Source organism: Cyprinodon variegatus, unplaced genomic scaffold, assembly GCF_000732505.1.
Source record: "Cyprinodon variegatus isolate N-32 unplaced genomic scaffold, C_variegatus-1.0 Scaffold12, whole genome shotgun sequence".
Taxonomy (NCBI): Eukaryota; Metazoa; Chordata; class Actinopteri; order Cyprinodontiformes; family Cyprinodontidae; genus Cyprinodon; species Cyprinodon variegatus.
This window is the reverse complement of record NW_015150465.1, coordinates 2,611,337-2,627,231: the sequence shown is the minus strand read 5'-3', so window position 1 is coordinate 2,627,231 and position 15,895 is coordinate 2,611,337. Positions and strand designations below refer to the sequence as shown.

The following is a 15,895-nucleotide window of genomic DNA, read 5'->3' as shown; positions in this document are numbered from 1 at the left end:
ATTATATTATGCGAATTGGCTCCATTAAAGATCTCACAGAGAACTATTTAAGTCATAATAAAAAGAGGGAGTATAGCTGAAACCGAAAACCTATGGCTATCCACCTTTTCTGAAAAATGGAGAGCATTTGCCAAAAAAAGCAACCAATTCATTAATCAATTCCATCAACTCATCACTCTCATTTTGAAGCATGGTATGTCAGAATCATGCTGCGGGATGCTTCTCTTCACCACACATACAGAAGCAGATGAGGGTTGATGACAAAGATCCACAAAGCTAATATAAGAGATTGATTTAGCTCAAATGTAATCTGACGAGAAAACAATATCAATCAAAACGAGAAAAAATATTTTATTTTTATTTTACAGCTAAGCATTTGTTGATTGATTATAAAACAATAGAAATAACTTGCTATAACTATTTTTATTAGTTATGCAATTTTATTGTACAGTTACAAGTTTCTGTTGACTTCAATGGGTGGAAATACTTTAATGAGAAACTGTACTTGGAAATCTAGCTATTTGATGCAAGAAAAAACTAATTATAGATTTGGTAAATATCTGAAACAATAAATCTGTAATAAAAACACTTCAATGAATTTCAATGACGCAATGTTTTTTAATGATAGTCCTACAGCGCCCCTATGTGGTCAAAGGTGGGACATAATTAAAAATTTTTTTGTGTGTGTATGACTAAACATTCATGATATCAAACCAATTTGAGTCTAAAGTAGAGTGACAAAATAAAAAGGCTAAAAATGTTGAATGTAATGGGTGGGGAAGTAGATACTGTAGGTTGACGACGTGGGTGACACAAGGAGAGACAGAGTGACAGCTGAGGTGACTCACGTCTATTTTTATTCAACTCCATGTTTCTGTGAAAAAGAATCACAGCTAAACAGACATGTTGTACTTATATACTGTATTTCATGTTACATGTCAACATGCAGGAAAAGGCACACAAAGATCAAGAATCACACTTAAGTACATAAAACTACAATTCTATATGATCATAAGAGTACTAATCTAAAAGTGCTGTCATGTGATATTAGCAGGTATAGGATGTTGTGGATTGTGAAGGTGTGAGTCCAGACCACATCTTTGAAACAAGTTTCAATTAAATCCGGCTGCTCTAATTGCTTTCTATACATCTTCTCCCAATCTCTGCTACCTCTCTCCTAAATCGACCCAACTGTACACATCCTCTAGTCCACTTGTTTTAATCATTAAACTCAAATCGCTCTGCATGAAATTTACAAAACCTTCAGATTTTCTAACAACTTAACCATGAATGAATTTGATCACTGAGCATTTCTTTCACTTGTTTCACCAGATGGATCAGGTAATAGCTGGGTGAGTAATCAGATGTAATTACGTGAATTTAAGTAATATACTTTGGTTAATGCTTTGATTATGTAATTAAAAAATGTTTTAGGTATAAATAGTAGGTAATTCGCAAAGATTTAACAAATTTTCTTCATTTCCTCACAGTTTTTAATTCTTCATGTCCAGATGAAGATCTACTTAGTGTGTGGTGGATCCTGGACGCCATATACAAGGTTGTAGACCCAAGTTTGAAGTACTAAACCGAGGCCTGGGGACCCTGGGAGGTTGAGAGCCACTGGGTGACTGGTTGGATCCCAGAGGACTTAGATCTGGGGCACTCTTGAAACTCCTGTTGGACTGCTGGCTGGCCGAGGGCTGAAGAGAAAAACTTGGAGGTTGGACAGGACTTGAAACCGGATGGGAGGTGAAGGTTGGAAGCTGAGGAAGTGGGGCAGTGGGGGCAGGAGGCATTGAGGATGACAGAGGTGAAGAGGCCCACTGGGGTTGGATGGGCTGGGGTGGACTGTGGTGATTATCAAAGGGCACTGGTCCAGTAGTGGATGTGCTAAACTCGTCGGAGTACCTCAGTGGTTCTCCAAGTGTTGTGGCTGATCGAGGTACAATAACTTTAGGGGTGGGTCCCGTGGATGTTGGAGGAGGCGTAGAGAACCGCTTTACCTCATAGACACGTGCTGTCTTCTGAGGACCACCTCTCTGTTGATTAGTATTGGAAGGATCCTGGGGAACCCCACCTCCATAGCTGAACAGGGAGGAGTTCAGCTGGTAGGGCTGGTGGCTCATTATGTCAACAGGTTTTATGCCTGCTTTTTGCACCCTGGATTTATTTGTCCCAGACTTTGCTACCTCGGGTTTCTTTTGGGCCTTAAGAGGGCAGGAAGGAGAAAGTAGGGGGTTGTAGTTGATCGGAGGTGGAGCACGAATGTTAGGTGAGTACTTCCATGTAGCAGGAAGGGAAGGTGTAGGTGAGGGCTCCCTGGTTTGAGCTGGAGAGTAAGGTGCAGCAGCCACCGATGGAGAGCGCTCTACAACATATCGATCCATCCTGTTCTGTCTACGAGCAAAAAGCTGCCCCCCTTTTCCGGCGAGCTGCAGAACTTGAGGGGTCTGTGGTTTAGGAGCTACAGCAGGCGGCTTTGGTCCTCGCTGTGCCTGCATGAAGTTACAGGCCTCCGCTCCAAGTCTCAGCCAGTCCTCCTCAGGTCCTGACTCATGACCAGCCTCTCCACCTGGGACTACTACAGACTCAATACATGGGGTCCTTACACTGCGGTCATCCATGTTCTGCACCATGGACAGCAGGTCAGGGTTGGGAGAAACATCTTTGCTCTGTAAGGCACTGAACATTGGCTTCTTGTTGCTACGACGGCGAGCATCATGCAAGATGCCGGTGCGAGCAGCTGGTACTGAGATACGCTGTTCACGTGTGGCCATTGAGTCATTGGCAGGAGCCTGGGGGGGCGATGTAGGAGAGGCTGTTTCAGTCATGTTGTTGTACGAATGGACAGATGGAGATGGCTGAGTAACTGGAGGTGGAGGGAATGATTCTTTAGTTAAATCAGAAGATGGATTAGGAGAGGAATTGTATGGAGTTGAAGTAAAGGTGATGGGAGGTGGATAAGTAGGAGGAGGGGTGGGAAGGTAAGGAGGAGGGGAGAAGGCCTTTGCAGTTGATGGTGAGAGTGGAGTTGAAGAAGCATGGCTCGCTGGGAGAGAAGAAAATGTTGGAGGAGGCTGAGACAAAGGCAGTGAAAGAGCTGAAGGTGGAGAGTAAAAGGTGGGGACATTGTTACTGTTGTTATTTCGTGGAGCGATGTATAGAGAGGTGCTGGACACTGCTCTCCTTGCATCGGGCCCTGGTGATGGTTGTGTTGAAGGCTGGATAGTCATCATAGAAACTGCTGAAACAGGTTTGGGCGCCATAGTTAGCGGCGTCGGTTTGGGTTGGGGAGGCCGAAACATCACAGAAGTCACAGACCCACGAGATGGAGTTGAGCCAGGGACGAAGGGCCGTGCTGTGCGGTTCAGAATGCTGGGATTAGGATTAAAACCAGAGTTACTTATTGAGTCTGGGCTGGGGCTTGGACCAAAATTAGAATTGGCAGTAATAGTAGGATTATTATGGAGCCCATTTTGATTTTGCACAGGTGCTTCAGAGGGTGGACTCAGAATAACATTTGCCCGACTTACGGCACCTGAACCCCCATTAGATAGAGCCACCGCTGGAGGAGACATCTGGTTACTAATGGGCTGTTTTATGAAATTATCACTGGGTGAGTTCTCCAAACACCAGATGTTCTTTTCTGTGCTTTGATTTCCAGAATTCAAACGTCCTGGTGTTAGATAATCTGAGTGCTCCACCTCTGCGCTGTGATTGGTGGTTGGTGTTGTGGGAGTTGTTGGTGTTGTTGATGGGCAGGCAGAGCTTCTCCTGTCCAGCAGATCAAGATAACCCGAATCCCAGGTGGAGTCAAAAGAGGAAGACAATCCTTCTTCCTCAACCTCTGAGCCACTTAAAATAGAGCCTCCTCCTCCTTCCTCTTCTGTTTCCCCCCCTGTCTCTCCCTCTGTATCTCCTCTGTCTCTCTCGGCTTTCCCAAAGCAGGTCAGTGTGTACTTCTTAGCTCTCTGTCGGCGTTTCTTGAACATAAGCACCCCTTTCGAATTGGGGTTTGGAGCATCAGTCAGCAAAGATGCAATAGAGCGGCATTTAGTGCGGGCTTCTTTTACCTGTTTCTCTACCACACTCTCCCCACGCTGCAACTCTGCAAGACAGGAAGCCAAAAATTAGTGAAAAATCGAATTAAAAAAATTGAAAAAGAGGGAAAACAGAAAATTAGTTTTAATGTGAGTTCTGATTGATATAAAACAGATACAGGCAACAAATATGGAAGTATATTAGAACACATATAACCTTTGCTTTTAAAGTCTTCTAAAGGATTTAACAACGCTTAATATTAGACAAAGATAATTTTCTAATGTTAAAATACAACCATCTCCTTAATCATGAAATCTGAATAACCACTTTTTTTGTTAAGTTTTTTCAGACATTCCCAATTTCGATGATGTAAAGAATCATTAAATCCCTTGAATAAAACCTATCTGACAATGAGAAGCACACAACAAAACAAGCACATTATGCTTTTTTTTTTTTTTAATAAATCTAAGGTGAGATTAATACTGTGGTTGTTGATATCTCTCAGTCTTGAAAAGAGGATAAAAAGTCATTTCTAAGGCTTTTGGAGAGTTTTTGACCAAAGTGAAAACTATTATTAAAAACATATAAAAGATTAACAGGAATTAAACTTTTCCAATACTGACTGAAATAATTTCAAAAGGACACCCACCATTCATCCAGAAGATAAACAACAAAAACAAATAAATAGCAACATTTAAGGCACTTTTCTCAGTTAAAGCCAGTTTTCATGATTCAACAATATAAGATCAAAAATGGCCTTCATGGGTGAGATCCAGGTCTTAAACCAATGAAGAGACGCATACCTTTACTATTACAGAAAATATATATATTGGGATTCAGACCTATGAGCTGTAATGTGATGTTCTGATGATGTTAAAGATTTGCTATAATTGATAAAGCCATAACCTCTGTTCTCTACAGGACAATCCAGTATAGAAATCATGACAGAAACATAAACAAAAGAATATCTGAACAGTTTGTTACCATAAACGTAAGAGCTCCTGGGTTATTCAGACAAACACAACAGATAGTCTAACTCTCTCTGCCTCAAAGAAAATAAAGGTGTTAAAATGGTCCAGTCAACATTTGCACCTTAATTCAAATAGGTTGACATGGCTTAACCTTAAATCCACTATTATCATTGGAATATGGGGTCACTGAATTAGAAGGTATTCTGCAAAGAAGAGCGGGTCAAAAATGATGAATAATTTTGATGCTGCCAATAATTGCTATACCACTCATTGAGTTTAGGCAGCAATTATTTGTTCACAGTGCAGCTCAGATTAAAAAGCTTTTTCACATAAAACATATTACCACCATTCTTTTGAACACTTTGTATTTACTCAGTTTGTCCTTAAATATTAATATAGATTTATTTAATGTTCTACAACACTGACATAGACAATGAAATATTGATGAAAGACATTCCCACTTTACAGTGATTGAGTTCTCAGGCATGTACAAGTTGTTCATTTAATCACCCAGATACTCTTAATGCTTCTGATCCTAATCTTGATCAAGACACCCTTACATGGTTCAATATTTGTTCCTTGGTTAAAAACAATTTAAGAAAAATAATTTAGTTGAGTGGAAGATTATTATTTTTCAAAATTCATTATCAGTCTGTCCAAACTGCCTCATTCTAGTAAAAAAAAAAAATCTATATATATAAACGGAAACATGATCCTAACCTTTTAACATTCGTCCTCATTAGCAAAACAATCTCAGTTTTCCCAGATGTCATTTAAACAAAAGGAATATAATAAATATTAAAATCAATTCAATGTTTAGGCTGAATTTAAAGCACGTGTCTTTGGTATGAGCATTTCAGACTAAAACATGATAACAAAGTAACTCAAGCCTTTAGATCATTTACCTTAGTTATAACTGACAGTCAGCATACATGGCATATATGAGATCATCTTTTGAAATATTTAAACTAAATTAAGCTGAAAGAACCGATTTTGCCTCAAAAATAAAGGCAGTTAAAAGCATAAATCTTACCTGTGTAAACAGTGTGTGGAACCCTACGTCCAGCTTTGTCTGAACCTAAAGTAGATGTGAAGTCCCTCATCTCACCACCCAGACCCTCCCACACACTTCCTGACAGAGTTCAAATGAGCTCTGAGTGGAGACCCGTTAGGTCACCATCTCCCTGTTTGCCTCTGAGTGCTCAGCCCATGTAAAGACCTTTGTCTGTTTTCAGCAACCCAAACCAACACATGATGTCAGCCCTCTATTCCTGTCTGACAGGCATCAAACACCTGTCCACCCTAAACACAGACACAAAGAGTGGGACACCCCTCAGCGCAAATTTAGACAGCAGCATCACTGAGTGAGTGTGCATCGGTATAGATGTCTATCTGAGAGGCAGGGTGTAGCAGAAAGGTTGGCCATAACTCTTTGCTGATGGACGCAAAGACGCAAAACTGTGGAACAACAGAGCCAACAATCCCAGACCCAAAGCCGGGGTCTCAGTGTGTGTTTGTAACCCGAGAAAGGGCAGATCACTGGAGGCCACAGCCGCCGTTTGTCCTGTTGTAAAGCCCTTACCCTGCATTAAAGTTATTCAGGTCTTTTGGCTCTCGCACTTGATGACAGATCGTTCATTGCCGCAACATTCCTTCCTCCAAAATGGGAACTCAGTCACTGCATAGCTATTCAGTTTAATCAGCTGTCAGCTCAGCTGAAATTATGATTCAACCCAGGAACTTGGATATAACACTTAGGGTATAGGTTTTAAATTTTAGTTTTGGGAAAGCTTGGCGAAATTAAACAGCTGTACTGCTGCAGGAGATTTTACAGAAAGAGTTTTTTTGTGATCTGTGTGGAAACCAAAGACTGAAACGCTAACCCTATGCAAATACCATCCATCTATACATACCTTTTTATACGACACCTATGTGAAAGGCAATATTTACCTACGATTAGTCATAAGTTCATCCCAGGCCAAATGAAAGAGACTTATAACATGCAAACAGTCAAAATCTTCAGGGCCATTTAGAGAATATGCATTATTTTGGAGTATAACAGGAAGCTCAAGAACCCAGGGCAACCATCCCATGCACTGTACAACAGAACAGGGAAACATGGCAGACCCCCGGCTGCTGATTGAATTCCTGACATTTCTGATGTAAAGAAAATGCGCCAACATAATGTATCTAATATCCTGTTATTTTTGTATCATTGTATTTCTACCACTTTTATTATTGTATGTCTTTATTGGGAAAATTACAAAACATATTTATTTATCTTACCTTATTTATGTTACCATTGTTTTTTTTAATCACCATTTATTTTTCTTTTGTCATGGCATTAGAAGTAGTTTTACTGTTGTTATTGCAGTTTCTCTAAAGTGATTTTGGGTTTACTAATATCTGTGATGGTGGCTAAAAACGAATTATAATTCCTCAGTCACATTTAATTGTGTATTATTTTGAAAAACAAAAAATCTTTTAGGAGTACTTTGACTTCTTTTTACACTTTACTTTTACTTGAGTAAAAATATGGTAAGGTATCCCCTCTCTTACTTTGTGTAAAATTTCTAACTGTGCTATCTTTCGAGAGTATCTTCACTTAATGAAAACAAGCTTGATATGAACAAAAATACACCAGAGAGACACACTCCTGCTTCTTTTATATATAAAAGTTTATTGGTTTACTGTTATTTTCCAATATTCTTATATACTGCAACTATTGATTCTGTAAGTTTTATAACTCAAATAATGTATTTTCAAGTGTTCCTTCTACATAAAATTTTTATCAATTGTGTAATTATTATCAGTTATATCTTTTTTTTTTTTCTCAGTCTTTGAGCTTGGAAGCACCAGCACTTGCATGTAATCTTATATTCTGTGTAATATTACATACTTTTGTATATATTAAATACACTGTTATGATCATAAGTGGCAAGTAGATCGGTTTCTCAGTACAAATGTCCTTTTTACCAAATACATGTTTATTCTTACTAGAGCCATTTCATGGATGGCCACTTCTAATTTAAAAAATGTGATAAAAGTAGTGCTATGTTTACTAGAGTACAAGTTTTGGCTACTCCACCCGCCTCTGAATATTGGTAATATGTTTTATATACATATATATATATTTTTTTTTGCCTGTTGTATGTTATACAAAACAAGCAAAAACAACTAAATATTTCCAACTTGGACATTGCTATGTTGTAAAGATCGGTTGTCTTATTTTCTCCTTTCATATTTGCCCATTATCCATTATGTCTAAATCTTCTATACTTTCTCATAGTTAGAATTAAGTTAAGGCTTCTTTTAAATCTTGTCATCTATGGTTTATTTAAAACACACATTGATTGGAGTAGAAAAGATAAGAATAATCAAACCTTATCAACATTCTTGAAGGCATTAAAATACAGAAACAAATGTATATCTATTTATGCACATATAAACAGTCATTCTACACTCGGCTCACATATACTCAGGAAGTCCATAAATCAGGGCTGTATCTGGACTCTCAATCAGAAAACTTTAGCAGGTATAAATAAAACCACCAATGCAAATGCCTAGAATACTGCCTAGAGGGGAAGGGGGGTCTCTCTATGGCTATCGGGTATGTCTCACCTCAATGGTCCAACTTGAAGATGTAAATTGTTGAGTAGTAATAGGTTGTGGCCACTAAGGGGAGACCTAACAAAAGATTTAAGACCATCTGCTCTGCCTATCAGATGATGGGACTGAAGAACAGAGGGGTGCAAATATAATGGAGTAGCACCAGCCACATTAATGTTGCGTTCTAGAGGTGTTTCTCTTTTTTTATGTGCTTGTGTTCATATTTGGGTTATATGTTTGTTTTTTATTGCTTTCTTTTTAATTGATTTTGCCTGCTTTAGTCTAAGTTCCTGTGTTCATAATTGTTTGATGTTTTCGTCATGAATCCTGTTCTATCTCTATTTGCCATTTCCCCCTGTGTTTTCTCTAGGGTTTCTTTTGCCATCAGTTAGTTTGTAATTAAGTTGATTCAGCATTGAGCCCAGCTTAATTTGTCCATAGCATACACGTTTTATTTCCTATTCAAGTTCCTAATTAAATATTTTAAAACTGTATTCTTTTATTTCTATTTAGTTACCTTACCTGCCAATTGTGCCCATGCTACAAGCCTCAGATGCTCTTTAACGTTAGGTTTTTGTTTAAGTTGTTTGACTTGTAACCTTTTCTTTACTCTATCACAGTTACATTTTTTTTTATTACGATAAGTTGGAGCCAGATGAATGTTTTGGTCAGTAGAAAAGAGAATATGTTTTTATCAAGACATGGAAAAGGCAAATTGAATGTTCTACTTTTCCATATCTTCTGGCCATCCAGGTATGTATGTCAATGTAATTAGTACAAAAATACTTTACATAATACAAAAAAACAACTACTAAATAACAGGTTAATTTTGTGTAAAACAATTTGTCAGGACAGTACTCACTAGCTTGTCTTGCTTTGTCCATATATGTGGTGGAGAGATCATCATTTACAGGGGTGAGCTGTGGTCCCACCATAGGAACCAGATGACTGGAGCCCAACTTTAAGGCTTCTTTGGCCCGTTCTGGGGAAACCAAAGGTGGGCAGGCTGGTGTAGAGCAGCCCCCTGTCTCCTGGAAACCGCTGTCAACCTCTCCCTCTGCATCCGTTGGGCCCTGATCAGGGGTTGGGGAGTGACCCTTGGTGTGAGCAGAGGGGGGCAGTAAGATACACTCTCTCCGAGGAACACTGCTGAGACCTTGGACATAACATTGCGTGGTAGCTCCTGTGTCCGTCGCACTTTCATACCTTGTATCAAACAAAGCACACCACAGATCCATTTTTACAGATAACTTTACATCACAAAATCTCATGTAGGCTCAGTTGATACTAAAAGCTTGCTTTCAAGACTTTAGGTATCCACCACTTACCCACTCATCTCTGATGTCTCCTCTTCTTGGTTATCATAACGCAAAGGTGAGCGAGCATGAGGGGATGCTCGCCGTTGGCGTCGAGGGTGCATCTGTGAATTTGTGTCTGCATCGCTGTCTGTTTCACCGTAGTAAGCCTCACTGTCTGGAGGGGATATAACACCCCTGGATAACTCAGTAGGAGAGAGAAACAAGGAACTGTTGTTCAGAAGGGTCGCAGAAGGAGACAAAACCCTCATGGATGATACAGGAGAGGTAGAACGGGCAACACAAGAGGAAGAAGGAAATCCAGAGACGCTCCTGGGGTAAAAGTAAATGAGCTGTGAAAAGGCCAAGCATGATACCAATGTTTCTTGTTATTTACTAAAGCTACACATAAATGTCTCCATTGTCTTACCTTCTAATTTTTAGGCTTAGAGTGGAAGTCTCTTTATCAACTAGGCTCATAGCCTCAGCATGTGTGAGGTCTGCACACATCTGGTCACCAATGGCAATCAATTCATCATGCTCCTGCAGTCCAGCTCGGCATGCTTTGCTGCGTTTGCGGACCTAAGGAAAGAAAAGCGGTTATTTTATTCCCTGAAGCTTGTTGTAGGTGTTTCGATTGGTCTTCTTTAGACAGACGACCTTATAAAAGGTCATGATTGATGTATGTTGTAGCACGCAACTTAGGACCTGAAATGCATCAGCTGGGACCAGTTGATGAGAATTTTTTTTTAACAGTTTTCAACATCTCAAGATGTAGAGTTTCTTATTTAGGTCAAGTGATTTAAGGGCCAGTTAGTAAACTATCTATTTGTTGTAAGATAATGTGTGCCCACAAAACAAATCCCTTTTCACATTTTGCAAGAATTATAAAGAAATGTAAACCCAAAATGACTTAAGATAAACAGAAATAAGCTCTGTTGGTCAAACAGCTTTAAAATTAAACAAATACCAACCCTGTATATGTTCATAGAATTTGCTCAGTCTCCATTTAGCATTTTGAACTGGAGGAACCTAAAAATTTAACAAATCGCATTTTGTTTCATCCTGATCACTGCAAATCAGTGAGATAAAAAAAAAATATCTACACTCTACTAACAATTTATCTTGATGCAGTCATCATAAATCAATTTGAACTAACCAAGGCCTAGAAACATTGCGGACCTCCAGATGGATGCCCTTTTATCTCTTTCTTCCTCCTTGGGTTGATAGAGAGATTCCATTATTTCTTCAGAGCATCCATCCTAGCATGCTGGCTTTTACACATGGACCCCGGCCGGGCACAACCCGAAGAGGCAACATGGGTCCCTCTTCCAACTAACCTGACGGAGGGCCCAAAGGGGCTGGGTGCAATGAGTTATGGGTGGCAGTCAAGGGCAAAGACCGGCTAGAAATAATCGGTCTTACCTCAACGCATGGCTCTGGCTCTGAAACCAGTCTCCTTAAGAGGGGCTGGACACCTTCCACTCTGGAGTTGCCCCCAATAAGCTGCGCTGAGCAGGAGTGGGCATACTTGTCACCCCTCATCTTGGGGCCTGTATGATGGTGTATACCCCGTTGAATGAGAGGGTGGCCAGTCAGTCTACGTTCCTGCACTATTCTGTGGTTATGAGCTTTGGATCATGACCTTAAGAATGATATCTCAGATAAAAGCATCTGAAAGTAGTTGTCTCCATATGGTGTCGGGGCTCTCCCTTAGAAACATGGTGAGAAGTCCGACATCCGGTGGGGAATCAGAGTAGATCCGCTGCTTCTCCACATCGAGAAGAGCCAGTTGAGGTGGATTGGGCATCTAGTTAGGATGGGTCCTAGACGTCTCAATTGTGAGGTGAGCCTGGTACTTTACACCGGGAAGGGACCCAGAGGAAGACACAGGACACAGTGGAGGGGCCGTGTTTCTAGACTGGCCTCTGAATGCCTTGGGATTCCCCTGGAGGAGGTGTCTCAAGTGGCTGGGGAAAGAGAAGTCTGGGCCTGTCTACTAACGCTAGAACCCCTGTTGCCCGACCTTATTGCATAGGTGGAATGAGATGGATGGATGGATGGATACTAACAATTATATTTGGATGTGTGCACATAATACCACTGTGTGGTTTTGACATAAATTATCTTAATTGTGTTTTTTTCTTTTTTGAGTTATCTGGTTTGGAGAGTTGGCTGCTTCCTGTTTGGAAAGGGGGAGTGGCCAATGCTGAAGCACTCTGCAAGCACAAGGGTAGGTCAGCAGGGACCAACCATTAGCTTGTCATTGAGGGTTTTATGAGTTCTGGGAGACTTTTTGGACTTTAGTTAGTATTGATGTTTAGTTCTGTTATCCATTTGGTCTTTATGGGAAAGTCTTGGTATATTTTTGCCAAATCCTTATTTAAGTAACACTTGTGTGTCTTTGTGTAAGTTGGGTTTTAATGTAAACTGCATGTTTTTTGTTTTTTTTATTGACCACTTTTATGGGCCATATTTCTCATAAATTGAACTTTGTAATTAGTTCTACTTGTTTTGGGAGGAATAAGACAATCCTCTATGTGTTCTCTGCTTGGTCCTTCACAACCTCGTAATCCTAAGTAATTGATTTTATAGTCTTATGCTTTTAGGTTCGATTTAGATATGATGTAGATAAAGATATGAAGAACAAGTTAGAAAATGATTAAATCTTTTGGTCATTTTTATCAGTTTGTCTGAGAATAAGCTGCCTCCTGGGGACGATGATGTCATCAAACCCTCAGGAAGTATGTTTTTATAGTTTGAGTGGGGTTATAGTGGGTATAGATGAGAGGGTGAGCATTTCTGTCACACTTGGTGCTAAAAGTAGAAGATAAGGTCGTCCCATCTGTTCCCTTACACTCACACACTTATCGCTGCTAAAAAAAAAAAAAAAAAAATGTTAACTGTGCAAGGAGCCACTTGGATTATTTTCCATTTTAGTTTAACACAACCAGCATAAGGTTATCTTTCTTTTTGTTCACAGAAAGAATGTATGAGCATGGATACACAAAGTACATCATAAAAGGGGAGATTCTGAACAGCTGTGTGAAGCAAGTGGGCATGTCTGTCACTCACCAAGTGTCCAACGGATATTCCTAAAATAAAAACGAACTTAAAAGAGCTAAAGCATTCCTAGACAGAGAGAGAGAACAGGGGGGTTCAACTGCATTGCACAACATTTAAAAGTGGAAGATAAAAAAATCCTGCCAAAATTAAGTCTAAAAAAATTGTGTTGAGTGGATGAATTTGTGAGTTAAAGTCTTTATCTGTGTGTGCGAGAACAAGAGGTCCAGCTTTTTCCGTCCCCTGCTTCCAGCTGCTCTCAAATGAGCTATTCTGATCCCCCAGTTTGAGCTCAGCTCTTAGCCGAGCTTATCTTAGGTATGCTCAAGCACACATAATACACACAACAGGAGGAAACACACAAACTCCAAATTAAAGTGACTTTTATCAGCTTGAAAATACCCATAGTGATTAATTTTGTGTTACTATTCTGCCTGAAATGTAAGAGGTTGGGAGGTCTGAAGCAATTGGTGGGCTTTTATCGTTAGTGTCAGAGAGGTCACATTCCTATTCACAGAGACAGCTTTTCCCATTACATCAATAGTCTCCAACATGCACAAGCACCACAAGTGGAAATTTAGGATGCCACCAGTGGTAATCTGTGGCAATTTTTTTGCTATAATTTGCATTATTTACCTAATTGACGACGAGGAATAAGTCCTGGGGTGTACTGAGGTTGGGTTTCTATGGTAAGTCTATGGTTTTAGTTTAGCTATACTACCTATATCTAACTGAACTTCTTTGTGTTTGATTTTTAGTGTAGTATTTTAAATATTGAACCTATTAAGTGCCTGTTTTAGGTCAGTTTTAATTGCCACAGTGGGTTCTATGTGTTAAATTCCACAAAAAGAGAGATTTTTTTCAGAAAGCTTTTTGGGGGTTTTTCTCGAATTCTGACACTTACATGCACAAAAATGTCTCTAGGCAATACGGGATGCTGACATCATGGCGGCACTAATATGGATGTATTAGAGCAACACGTCAAGCCCCAATCCAACCAATCAGGATGGAGATATTCTGAGTTCACAATATGCCAGCCTTTGTGTGAAAAATATACCAACCCAACAACAAAAGTGAAAATTAGCTGAGCTGTCTGAAGCTAATTATAACAGAGCATCTTTTCTCACAGTTCCACAATTCCTGTCCCAATATGGGGTCAAAAAATGGGGGGTCAAAAAATGTATAAAAATATGATTACAGTTTAGAAATACAATCAGGGACAAAAAAAAACATTTTATATTTGCAAATTATCTTGTGATCCAATAACTCTAAAAGTGAAAGACATGGCTTGACCTTTGTATCTTTGGAGCAAAAAGGAATAAACTTCCAAGCCTAACAAAAACCACTCTCGCTGTGAAGTACAAGACTTGCAGTGTCATGACTGTGGGACTCCCAGATACGAACTTAGAAAATGGTTGTGGCCAGCGAATCAAATGTTGTGATCATTCAAAGTAGCCATCCCAAATGATGGAAACCTCAGGAAAAAAGAACACCAAAAAAATAACTGTGCTCCCTTGTCATATGAGTTGTAGGGGCAGTAACCCCTACACTGGAGAAGTGGCACCAAAACAAAGAGAAACATAAAACTTCTCAGTCCAGAAGAGTGAAGTCTGCTGAGAACTCTTAAAAACCCTGAAGCACCCTGGCCTCTAAACTGTAATGATTTAAAATCCACACAAAAAAAAACAACTCAGCAGATACAAACTGCCTGCAATATATTCTTCAAATAATTACATCTAGATCTTTCTTGTTGACCATACCTTTGCTACCTGTAGGGACTTTTGCTGTTCTGCTCCTCCTTGCAGCCTGAACCCCCATGGAGCTCCTCCTGAGAGGGAGACCACGATCTCCTCCATCACCATCTCTACCCCCCAGACCACTGACCAGGTGAATATGAATGGATCTGGAGTCTGTGCTCTTCCTCTTCTGTTCCTCACACTCTGAAGGTATCAAACACTGTCTCTGATCGCTCTCCAGATCACCCCACCCTTTCATTGCTAATACTGGAATGCTGTTGAGGGGGGTCTTCGGGGTGTGCGTCTGTGTGAGTCGGGGATCGTCATCAGCTCGTGTATTCGACACTTGCCATGTCAGTCTCAAGCACCACGTACAGGAGGGGATGCTTGCTGATATGCACTCCACAAATAGCAACCAGCCCTGACCTCTTCAACACAGCTAGCACTGGTGCAAAATTCTTCTCATTTTTCCCACAAGTTCTTTGTCTTTACAAGAATAAAAACAGACAAACATATTTTTTATTTTTTATTTCGAATACACAGTGGTATGAATAGATATTCAGACCCCTTAAATCTGTTTATTTTTTATCCCAGTACCACCAATACCTTAAAGTGTTTTATTAGGATTTGATGTGATTGGACGACAATGCTCATAATGATCGTAACAAATCCAAAGTTTTTACCTTAAAAGTGTAGTATGTATTTGTTTTCAGCATATATTTAACCACTGAAAACCTACCAAGACATGAACATCCAATAAGGGTCAGTCAACTTTAACAGATCAAAATGTTATCTTTCTTTAATTATTTATCTTGATTGCACTATTTTTCTCAGCTCAACTCACGTTCATCCCTGTTGCAACCAGACTCTATAATGCGACACTGCAATGGCAATAACTTGTGCAATGTATAATGTGCAATTTAGCATTTGATACCCTGTGCAATAACTGTTTCTCTATATTTGACAACCAATGCAATAATTATATATATAAATATAAATATACATCCATATAAATACCCGGGGAAATACTCTGTGCAATAACCCTGTAAAATGATCCTACCATTAAAAAAAAAAAAAAGCTGTCATATGTGGACTGTATTTATACCATGCACCTTTTTCTTCCTTTGGCACATTCTTCTTCTTTGACCATTTGGGCTAACATAACAAGTACATCTCTCCA

General features: G+C 39.7%; 1 protein-coding gene across 1 annotated transcript; it reads right to left on the bottom strand.

The window, feature by feature from the left end:
• Positions 1-840: 840 nt before the first annotated feature.
• Positions 841-14,975, bottom strand: LOC107088986 (synaptopodin 2-like protein). The gene is made up of 5 exons (XM_015381485.1): positions 14,740-14,975; positions 10,347-10,498; positions 9,950-10,249; positions 9,484-9,827; positions 841-4,108 (listed from the first exon to the last, which is right to left on the bottom strand). The coding sequence occupies exons 1-5, from the start codon at positions 14,839-14,841 to the stop codon at positions 1,524-1,526; spliced, it is 3,483 nt and encodes a 1,160-aa protein (XP_015236971.1). The 5' UTR covers positions 14,842-14,975; the 3' UTR covers positions 841-1,523.
• Positions 14,976-15,895: the final 920 nt, after the last annotated feature.

What these genes read in the sequence shown, in the direction of transcription:
- LOC107088986 (XM_015381485.1), bottom strand. Translation starts at nt 14,841, where the DNA reads ATGGTGATGGAGGAGATCGTGGTCTCCCTCTCAGGAGGAGCTCCATGG. An exon ending in CTAAGCCTAAAAATTAGAAG is followed by an intron (nt 10,250 to 10,346) that starts GTAAGACAATGG and finishes CTTTTACCCCAG; the next exon opens with GAGCGTCTCTGGATTTCCTT. An exon ending in GAGACATCAGAGATGAGTGG is followed by an intron (nt 9,828 to 9,949) that starts GTAAGTGGTGGA and finishes GTTTGATACAAG; the next exon opens with GTATGAAAGTGCGACGGACA.